Source organism: Cucurbita pepo, chromosome LG10, assembly GCF_002806865.2.
Source record: "Cucurbita pepo subsp. pepo cultivar mu-cu-16 chromosome LG10, ASM280686v2, whole genome shotgun sequence".
In the NCBI taxonomy this organism is placed as follows: domain Eukaryota; kingdom Viridiplantae; phylum Streptophyta; class Magnoliopsida; order Cucurbitales; family Cucurbitaceae; genus Cucurbita; species Cucurbita pepo.
This window is the reverse complement of record NC_036647.1, coordinates 7,989,390-8,000,734: the sequence shown is the minus strand read 5'-3', so window position 1 is coordinate 8,000,734 and position 11,345 is coordinate 7,989,390. Positions and strand designations below refer to the sequence as shown.

At 35.5% G+C, this 11,345-nt stretch overlaps 1 protein-coding gene and 1 long non-coding RNA gene across 2 annotated transcripts; both read right to left on the bottom strand.

The window, feature by feature from the left end:
• Positions 1–747: 747 nt before the first annotated feature.
• LOC111803446 lies at positions 748–1,113 on the bottom strand. The gene is made up of 2 exons (XR_002816378.1): positions 995–1,113; positions 748–907 (listed from the first exon to the last, which is right to left on the bottom strand). It is a non-coding gene; the product is annotated as an uncharacterized LOC111803446 (long non-coding RNA).
• Positions 1,114–1,297: 184 nt separating this feature from the next.
• Positions 1,298–3,073, bottom strand: LOC111803760 (probable LRR receptor-like serine/threonine-protein kinase At1g34110). Its single transcript, XM_023688296.1, has 4 exons — positions 2,548–3,073; positions 1,880–2,392; positions 1,560–1,790; positions 1,298–1,435 (listed from the first exon to the last, which is right to left on the bottom strand). Exons 1-4 carry the CDS (start codon positions 3,070–3,072, stop codon positions 1,298–1,300), a joined length of 1,407 nt encoding a protein of 468 aa, XP_023544064.1. The 5' UTR covers position 3,073.
• Between the last annotated feature and the right edge of the window lie 8,272 nt (positions 3,074–11,345).

The following is an 11,345-nucleotide window of genomic DNA, read 5'->3' as shown; positions in this document are numbered from 1 at the left end:
AAAAAAAAAAATATATATATATATAAAATTAAACAAAAAAAAAATAATAATAAAAAATATATATAAAAGAAACTAATAAAAAAAAAATTAACCAAAAAAAGTATAAAAAAATGAGGTACAACTCTAACAAATCTATTAATACAAATTTTTTTTTTAATATATATTACATATTTTTATTTCTCGAGTCAACCCGAAGGTTTTACTCTCGAACCTGAAATCGAACCAATTTAGTTCGGGTTCTGAAAAATGAACCCAACCCTACCCGAAATGCTAATCCAACCCAACCCCACCCTTATAGTTCGGGTTGTGTTGGTCCGGGTTGTTAGGTTGAATGTACACCCCTATTCTAAAGGGTTGTCTGTGTTTACTATAGAGCCATGGAATAGTCCGTCAAGGTTTAGCTTTTCCAATTACAATTCTTTTATTTTAGATGTCCTTGTGTTGGGATCCATACAATACCTTCGAAGTTACTGCAACACATACACATAAACAAAGAGAAAATGCATAGTCTAAACTAATAATTTCTAAATCTTATGTACATGATATATCTCTTGCCTTAAAAGTTGTTCAATTGTAATCTCGTTAAATACGAGTTCAACCTGATAGGGCCTTTGAATGTTGAATTCTCGAGTCAAATGTTGCATTGTAGGTCGGGCTTTTGGATTTGGATGGAGACATGCAAAGGCCAATGTTAATGTGAGAAGTATACTTTGTGCCACTCCAATTTGGTGTGAAGGAGATTTTAGTCGTGAGTCTAACAAATCGTTGATGAATATACGTGGAGTAGATTTAGACCACAAGTAAGTCAATAATTCTCCAGGATGCTTTCCCATTATTACTTCCAGTGCCACCACTCCAAAGCTGTAGACGTCACATTTTTCTGTTATGACCACGGTGTACGCTAGTTCTGAATTTGAAAAGAAAAAGAATTAAAAGTAATGGTTTAAGAAAATAAATTAAGAGTTCATTGATCATTGTGATAATATGTGCTCACCTGGAGCTATATATCCACAAGTACCGCCAACAGTAGTATGATAAGATGACTCAAGATCAAGTAATCTGGAGATACCAAAATCAGATAAAAAAGGTTCTAAATTTGAGTCCAAAAGTATATTACTGGTTGTAACGTACATATCAACTTCATTTTGGAAACTTTTGAAAAGAGTTGTCTCTTGGGCTTCACGGGTATGAAGTTTCTTTAGAGCTACGACCTTACCATTTGGAAGCCTTGCTCTATAAACACTTCCATACCCACCAGTGCCAATGCAATATTTAATATCGAAGTCCTCTGTTGCTTCTATAATATCGTCATACGCAATCTTGCCATCATAATCCCATATGCAGAACACATTTCCATGCTTATTTGACTTTGTCTCATGGGTGACCCTCTTCTTTGATCGGGAATGAACAAGTGCAAAGCAGGAAAAACAGAGAACTAACAATAAAATTGATGGAAGCAGAATCATCAGCATTTTGAAATTTCCATGATTTTTTGAATCACAAGGGTGAAGCGGGGGAATACTACCACAAAGCTTTTGATTACCCAAAACAACACTTACATCAAAACGATGCAGAATTTGGTCAGAAACCTTGCCTTCAAGCTTGTTGTACGATAAGTTGATATTTCTAAAGAAAAGGAAGGAATCTGAAATTTTGCCCATGAAATTATTGTAGCTAAAGTCGATGCTTGTAGGTCTAATATGATCAAGTGACAAATGGGGAAGTTCACCATCAATGAAGTTATGACTAAAGTCAATCTCCAATGTAATTCCNTCAGTGTAATTCCATAACTGTGTGGGAAGATATAGTCCGCAGAATTTGTATGGAGTAGATCCACAAAAGTCCTAGGAATTGGGCCATTGAGCATGTTATAACTAACATTCAAAATATTCAAATTTTCTAAATGTCCTATCTGCAAAGGGAGGGATCCATTGAATCTATTTGATGATAGATCTATGACCTTCAAATTTGGAAGATGAACAAGAGAGAAAAGGATTGGGCCATTAAGCTTGTTACGATTCATCATGAGATAAGATAGACTACTTAAATTTCCAATGGTGGATGGAATTAAACCAATGAGTACGTTATTGTATAAAATCAACATTTTCAAGCTCTTCATGTTCCCTATTTCAGATGGAATAAATCCGCCTATTTGATTGTCGGAAAGATCTAGAAGGATTAAATTGGTCAAACAACCTATGGTTGAAGGGATTGTACCTGTGAACATATTGTTACTAAGATGAAGCTCTAATAAATTTGTCAAATTTCCTAATTCCAAAGGAAGCTTACCACTAAGATTATTAGAAGATAAAGACAAATAGGTGAGTTTAGAGAGTTGAGATATTTGAGGAGGAATTCCCCCTTGGAGACCAGAATTAATGAGATAAAGACCCTTCAAGTTAGGTAAAGATGAGAAATTCAAGTTTTGTAGAGTAGACCCTTTGGTCAACGGCCTACTTACGTGAATACGTGTAATACTTCCTGAATCATCACAAGTTATGTCATTCCATTCACAACGAAGTGAGATATTATGATTGACCCACCAACCAGTTTGAAGTAGAGCATCGGCTTCTTGTTGAAGCGGGAACAATGTCGATGCATTTGAATATGTAAAAATTGAATCAAACAAGAAGTTGGAGAAAAGATAGGAAGAAAAGAGCCNAATAAATTTGTAAGATGGACAAGAGAGAAAAGGATTGGGCCAGTGAATGCATTGTGTTGTAGTTGAAGAATATCCAAGCCTTTTAAATTCTGGATTTGTGGAAAAATTGAACCATTAAAATAGTTGTAGGAAAGATCTAACCAAGTTAACGTAGTTAAATACCAAAAGGTCGAAGGGAGTGGGCCATTAAGCTTGTTACGATTCACCGAGAGATAAGATAGATTACTTAAATTTCCAATGGTGGATGGAAGTTGACCAATGATCATGTTGTTGTCTAAATACAACAACTTCAAGCTCTTCATATTCCCTATTTCAGATGGAATAAATCCGCCTATTTGATCGTAGGAAAGATCTAGAAGGATTAAATTGGTCAAACAACCTATGGTTGAAGGGATTGTACCTGTAAACATATTGTTACTAAGAACAAGCCCGGCTAAATTTGTCAAATTTCCTAATTCCAAAGGAAGCTTACCACTAAGATTATTAGAAAATAAATATAAAGAGGTGAGTTTGGAGAGTTGAGATATTTGAGGAGGAATTCCCCCTTGGAGACTAGAATTAATGAGATAAAGGCGCTCCAAGTTAGGTAAAGATGAGAAATTCAAGTTTTGTAGAGTAGACCCTTTGGGCAGTGACCTACTTACGTGAATACGTGTAATACTTCCTGAATCATCACAAGTTATGTCATTCCATTTACAACGAAGTGAGATATTTTGATTGACCCACCAACCAGTTTGAAGTAGAGCATCGGCTTCTTGTTGAAGCGGGAACAATGTCGATGCATTTGAATATGTAAAAATTGAATCAAACAAGAAGTTGGAGAAAAGATACGAAGAAAAGAGCCGAAACCAAAGGGAAGTGAAGCTAGGCATATTCTTTCCGTGGATGTTTGGGATTGGGATAAGAACACACAGATAATGAGTAAACTTTTAGTTGAAATAAGAGAGAAATTGTAATGAGAATTGGTAGGGCGGAAATGCCATTTTAAACAAGTCTAGTTTGAACCAACCTAAAAAAGAGACACAAAAGTCAAATCTCAAAATCAAATCCTTATTTTTCATTATTATTTCTTTATTGGTTTTAATTTTTCTGATATATAAATTGAACGTGATATTTGGATCCAATTTTATTTCAAATATATAATTATTTGGGAGAAGAGACGTAAGTAAGACATGTATAATACAAGAGAATAGTCACGAACCTTTCTAAAATATGAATAAATATGTTTTACTCGGTCAATATGGAAAGGTTTTCTCCTAATGAAAGAGACACGAGAGCATAAAATCAATGAGTACCACAAACTTTTACGTCTTGACTTAGTAAAACACATTTATTTTCTATTTTTTTGGGCCCATTTTTTTTTATAGAAAAGTCGGGTTTAGGTTACAAATATTATTGGTTTGAACATGTTCTTAGATAATTTGTTAGTTTGTTTGTTCTCTATTTAAAATAATTATTTTCAATATTAGAATAAGATATATATATATATATATAACAAAAGGTGTCGGGTAAAATAAGGTTTAATAACCATGAGTGTTTATTTGGAGTGTTTATTTTCTACCAAAACACTCCAAATTAGCCCCCATCCAATGTAATTTTATTTTAAAATATCGAAGGATAATCTAACCTAATAAAATAACCATGAGGAAACTTTAAGTTAGACAGATCGAATCGAATTGGAGTAATTGGTTTAACTGAACTGAACCAGTCAGTCAGTCTTACTGAAGTAGTTTGATGACCAACAACACCTAACGCATCCAAAACGTTCAATGTGTGCTTCTCCTAGCGATTCACTATACAATTTCTATAGGCGATTATCCAATTCACCATTGGTTCTTCCTCTCTCTCCATCATGACATTTCTTCTCCTCTGTTGGGTGTGGGTTTAGACTATATCGCAGGGAACACATGAAGCTCTAGATGTATGTTCAGATTACTTCCTTGGGACGCATGAAGTTTTGGACGTGGGGTTAAAACTATGTGGCTTGAAACACATGAAGGGTTGGACATAGATTGTCAAGTTCATGTCTTGTACCCCCTATATCTTAGGGGGAGTATCTTAGGGAAACAAAATAAGAACCAAGAATAAAAACTAGAACCTCTATCAAGATCTAAGTCTTAAGAATAAAAACCGAGAACCTTATATCAGAACCAAGGTTAAGACTTTAGAACCCAAAACCAAAGTCATTAGGCAAGATCATGACAAAAACTAAGGACTCAAGAACCTAAAAGCCCAAGTTCTAAGGTCAAGAGCAAGAACATGAGAAGAAACAAATAGGTAGATTGTTACGCGTATATGTCATAATGCAAGAGAATAGTTATGATTTTTCTAAAANTAAGTTCTAAGGTCAAGAGCAAGAACATGAGAAGAAACAAATAGGTAGATTGTTACGAGTATATGTCATAATGCAAGAGAATAGTTATGATTTTTCTAAAAGATGCGTACAAGAAAATAGAAAATAAATGTGTTTTACTAAGTCCAGATGCGAAAGTTTGTGGTACTCATTGTCTTATGCTGTCGTGTCTCTTTCGTTAGGAGAAANCCAAGAAAATAGAAAATAAATGTGTTTTACTAAGTCCAGATGTGAAAGTTTGTGGTACTCATTGTCTTATGCTGTCGTGTCTCTTTCGTTAGGAGAAAACATTCCCATCTTGACTGTACTCATTGTCTTATGCTCTCGTGTCTCTTTCATTAGGAGAAAACCTTCCCAACTTGACTGAGTAAAATATATTTAATTTCTAATTTTTTTAAAAAATGAGATTAATTTATGATATAAATAGAGACATTATTATGTCATGTAAGTTGTAAAGAAATTAATCTTTTTATTGGTTTCTTTAAAAAAAGAAAACCTACTTCACAATCATTAGTTTGGATTTATTTAAAAATAATTTTAAATTACTATAAAATATGTATTAAATAATTTAAAATTAATTTTGATGATATAAAAATTGCATTTGAAAATATAAAATCGAAATATTTTAAAACTATACTCAATCACCTTGGAGCGTGTAAAAAATTATTGGTTTGAAGATGTTCTTATTGCATAAATGGTCTTTTCAAAATAATTCACTTTGTTTTTAATTAAAATCATTCCTACCGATAAAAATAAAGAGATTGGTTTAAGTGAATTGAACCAGCTAGTCTTACTCAATTAGTTTGACGACTGGCCACACTTAACGCACATCCAACGTTCAATGTGTGTTTCTTTTAGCAGTTCATTATACGATTTCTAAAGGCGTTATGCAATTTACTATTGGTTCTCCTTCTCTCTCCGTCACGAAAATTCTTCTCCTTGGTCACGATGGGACAACCACAAAATTCCTACGACAATGTGGAAAAATCAACTCAATGGAATTAAAATGAGAGTGCATTGCACGATAGTCAAGTTTGGCATAACATAGATGTAATGACCTTATGTTTCAACTGAAATAGAGTCGCTACGACATGTATGACATAACTGTAAAGTGTGGAATACTTCATTTAAAGTAGATCATAGATGATGTCATGGGCTTAAGCAGTTTGAAAATAAAAACTTTAATACTAAACAAAAATTTAAATAAATAAAGAGAAGAATAACACAATGCCCTGATATAAAGGGGCTACAAAATAAACATAAATGCAGCTATGCTAATACTGGTTCCATGGTTTTTGTCACAACGACATCGAAATCCATATAAGGGTGTCTTGTCTACCTAAAATGTAAGAGTAGCACATGGCATGAGTATTTTAAAAAATAGTAAATAAGTGACCCCACTATTGGGGTCGTGAAATGTAGTTACATACAACATGGTGGGATCTATCATTTAAAACATAATCGCTTGGATTTCCATATGAACTCTAAACCAAGTATGAATTAAGTTTATATGAAAGAAAAACTCAAAAAACCGTGAGTTAAGGCCCTAGACCGATCAAATTGCTCGGGATTTAAGGAACATTAAATTAAACCACTAAATGAACTCCACTGCCTATGAAAATTTAATGGTGAGCATATTACAGCATCTTGATGTTATATATGAACTTTGGTGGTCATTGGAAAAGGATAAGTAGGTAAACCAAGAAATGGTGTAAAATGACCATAATGCCCTTAAGGTAATTTACCTTCGGTTCATGACCTAGATGACCTCTAAATGCTATGAAATTCTGTAGTAGATCTTATGTTATAATGGTTGCTGATGTTGTGAGGTTTGAATGTCATTGGAACTCGTTAAGTAGTGAACCAAAAATTAGGGGTAAAATGATCAAAATACATTTAGGATAAGAAGACATGTTCAAGAGTTCAAGTTGACTGAAGCAAGTTTGGAACCTACACCAGATAGAACTTAAGAAACGCGTAAGAGAACACCTCAAGATTCAAGACCCTTCTAGAACCATTAGGGAATTCATTATGAATCAACTTTATAGAATAACTCATGCTAGTTTTTATGATGGGTTCATATGATTACGAAGGCATGTTACAACTTATGCTTCAAGAAATTTTGAATCTTAGAAACTTACAAGACTAAGAGCCAAGAACAATACGAAACAAGCTCTACAACTACCAATGTAAGAAGAATGCTAGGTATCACTCAAGGATGAGGGATCAAAGTCTTCAGACTCGAAAACTCAAGAATGCTAGTAATACTCTAAGCATGTCCAATTGTGAACCATGACCGCCCACCACGCGGTGCTTTCAAAGGCCCATGTTTTCCTCTTCTATATAGGATGCCCTACACCATATTTTCTTACCAGGATGTCATGTTTGGCAACATGTTTCCCTCACCTAAATGAGATGCCTTACACCATGTTATGGGTATCAAAAGATTTGCAGGTTGTCAAGTTCATGCATGCACCAATCACGTGATCTTTATGATCTATGTCATGTTCATGTATGTATCGATCACGTGACCTTTATGGTCTATCATGGGGAGTAATATATGGCCACAACGGAACAAGAGGAGAGTAAGTTACCTTAGCCAAGAATCAAGAACCTCCTAAGACCTTTCATGGTACAACATGTTCATGACTTAGACTACGCTGCTTGGAACATATAAAGCCTTGAGCGTAGGTATTTAGACTATGTCACTTGGAACGCATAAGATCTTGAGCATAGGTGTTTAGGCTGTATCATAGGGCAAGCCCTAGATGCAGGATTAGACTACATCGGTTGAAACATAAGAAGCTTCGGATGTAGGTTTTCAGACTATCCCGCTAAGAATGCATGAAGCCTTGGGCATAGTTTTTCAGACTACGTCGTTTGTGTCTCTTGAAACGCATGAAGCCACGGACACAGGTTGTCATATTTATTACTAGTACCATAAATCTTAAGGGGAGTGTCTTGAAGAATGGTCCAAGAACATAACAAGTACTAAGAAAGCACCAAGAACAAGAGAATGATTAAGAACTAGAACATGGATCAAGATCTCAGTTTTAACGACAAGAACCAAGAATCATAGTACTAAGGCCCTTAGATCAGAACCAAGGTTTTAGAATCTAAGGACCAAGATCCTCGAGATAGACCATGATAAGACACCACAAGTCACGAACAAGAACAAGAGGGCCTAAGTACTTCTAACAAGAACCAGAAGAAGACAAGAAAGAGTGTGGTACCCTAGCATATCAAGGACACAATTAACAGTCTACAAGTAGGCTACTTACTAAGTCTTTGTACTCATTCCTTTTTTCCATTTTTTTCAGGCAATAAGGAACTGGTCGAGGTCGGGAGCGGACTTTGGAGCAGGTGCCATAGACAAACCTCACCCGTCGTCTTTCACCCTTTTTGTTTTAAAATGTTTTGTGTCGTTTCTTATTTTGTGTTAACTGTTGTGTTGTGCTTTGAATACTTTGTATAAACTTTATTTTGTTATAATATAAATATAATGTATGTTATATTTTAAATTTAGTTTGTTTTATTTTTAGAAAAATTTACTCATCTTTTTGGAGTCATCGAGTCATCCCAGTCCTTACGTAGTGATATCAGAGCCCAAGGTTTCTCTATGGCCCAGCTCAAGAGGACGCCCTGTCGAAGCTAGGCAAGTATGCCCTAAGACTCTTAACTTCAAGTATGCCTAGAACTTTAAGTTATTAGGTGCATGATCATAGAGTTACTATTTAAGATAAGACTTAAGATAATCGGAAGACTCCAAGGATAAGTAAGTAAGTTTGAGTGTTAGGTTTCAGTAGGACTAAGTTCATGCCACCCAAGAAGAGGACCCCAACTAGGCGAGGAAGTCGAAGGATTGCTTCAAAGAATTCCACAGAAGGAGCCCCTGACATAGGAATGACTCAAGCCCAGAATGTAGAAATAGAAACATAACAAGAGCCTAACCTAAGTCAAACTACGCCGCTAGGACATTCCACCTTCACGTTCAGCCTAGAAACACTACAGTCTTTCATGAAGTCAACCCTAGAAATACAGGCTAGTCAGATAGTACAGGCTCTTACGGCAACCCAAGGAGTTGAAGCCCATAGAAGTTTCCAAGGGACTACATAAGAATCCCGCTATATCAAAGAGTTTAGAAAGTTTGACCCACCTACATTTGATGGGGGCTAGGTTGATCCAGTAAAAGCGGAAGGCACGACTCAAAGCTATAGAGACCACCCTCCGCTCCGAAGAGTTCAAGGTCCATTGCACCACGTACATGCTTAAAGAAGAGGCGCATTTTTAGTAGAAGTCAGCTTCCAAGACGGAAAGTGTTGAAGATGAAATTATCCCTTAGAGTTGTTTTAAGAATGCATTCTTTTCCACAGCAGCAGCCATGTACAAACACCAAGAAGCCCTGTTACTAAGTTATCCAGGTTTACCATGAAGTTAGTAGGCACAGAGAAGAAAAAGACTCTCCATTTCATAAGGGGCCTAAAAGAGGATATAATAGGATTAGTAACAGTTCATGCGTCAAGTGATTACGCAACTACACTAAAGCCTGCCACTTTGCTAGACATGCACCGCGTAAAAGTTCAGAATCAAGGGCAGAACAAGTGGGGCCAGGGGGCACCGCGTAAAAGGTATGGATGTACTATGGCTAAACCAATATTCTCGACCAAACAAAAACAAGTACGCCTTTAAACCTTAACTTTATGACTTTAAGTATTCCACATAGAAACCCTGAAAGATTCTAAGTTAATAGCTTCCTTGAAGGACTTAAGACTTTAAAGTACAGTAAGGGTGTACTAAGACAAGAACAAAGAAGACTCAAAAGTATAAGAAACCTAAGAAGGAGATAAGCCCCTACCATCCCATTGATAAGCCTTATATAAGAGGGAACAAGAGAAATCTTCAAGATTAAACCTTGAGGAACGAGAATATTAAGGCTTGTCGTGGAAAGAAGATAAGCCCTGAGAGTCATTTCAACAAAGGACGTTGAGAAGACAGTCGAGAGGAACAAATTTTGGAATAGGTACTTAGCTTCAAGATATAAGTTAAGGACTAAGGCCACAAGGACGAGGATAAGCCCGAGGAGCAGGGTACGCCGAAAAAAAAAATGAACAAGGTTAAATATAGACACCCCAACAAACTAACTTTCATGGAAGAAAGTTCTTAAGGGCGGGAGAGAGAATTTGTAACACCCAAAAAAATTGAAGGAAATAAGCTCCAATATGAATAAGTGGCCATGTAAGACTCAAAGGATCCAAGGAAAGAACTTAAGAGGATTAAGCAAGGACAAGAGTCTTAAACAAGTTATTTCTATATCATAAGAAGGACCCAAGGCCTTTGGAGAAGGATTGGGAAGGAAAAAGTAAGGGAAAATGAGGACAATGTGGTTTTTTTAATTTCTAAGGAAATTTCTAGATTTTTAATTTCTTATCTAGAAGGAATCTCAAGATACTCAAGCATGGAAAAATGACCAATAAGTGATGAAGGATTCTTAAAAAAATTATTAATTTTCAGAAAAAATAATAATAAAATATTCGAAAAATGGTAAATTGCCAAAATACCCCTAATAGAATGGATAATTACAGAAATGCCACTCTAATCTCGAAGCATCTATAGCGACCATCTACACAAAATCATTCAAAACTCAAATCTCAACCGTTGGATCTCCTCCAAAATTGGATATGATCTGAAACACACACAAATCATCACATCCAACTGCTATTTTTCAAAACCAAGGTCCGTAAGGTTCTAGTTGGAGTAGATAATTCCGACGAATGATTTAGAAAAATCAAGAACAGAATCGTGGAAATTCTGGACGATTCAATGGTTTTGGATCATTCATCCATAAATTATGGAGGGGTGGCAACTAATATGGACAAGAAATAAGTTCAATAGAGTTATGAGCATTTAGATTTTGGATCTCCTACTCTAGGATTTCTTTCAAATTGGAGAGCAATTCAACACTATTTCCCTTCAAACTTGTTTCTACCATTTCTAAACAAGATTACCCAAGTTCTGTGAAGAAGTCAAGTGCTGAAAGTGTCTAGAAACCAGTCTCCCATTCCAATCTATCATTGAAGAGCTTCAAAGATTGAAAATCCAATATGAGGATACACGAAAATTCATCGAGAAATGACGATCCTAATCAGTTTTTGCACCTCAAGGAATATTTCCGTAGAAGAAAACAAAGAGAAAAAACCTCTAGAACGTGTCCAATTGAAGAAAATCAGTTTCAAGCTTGAATTGGGGATAAGTATCGAATTCCTACCTACGGTCTCTTTTCCTTCAAATCGAAGATTCCTTTATCTTTGAAGGAAGAGGTTGAGTAACTTT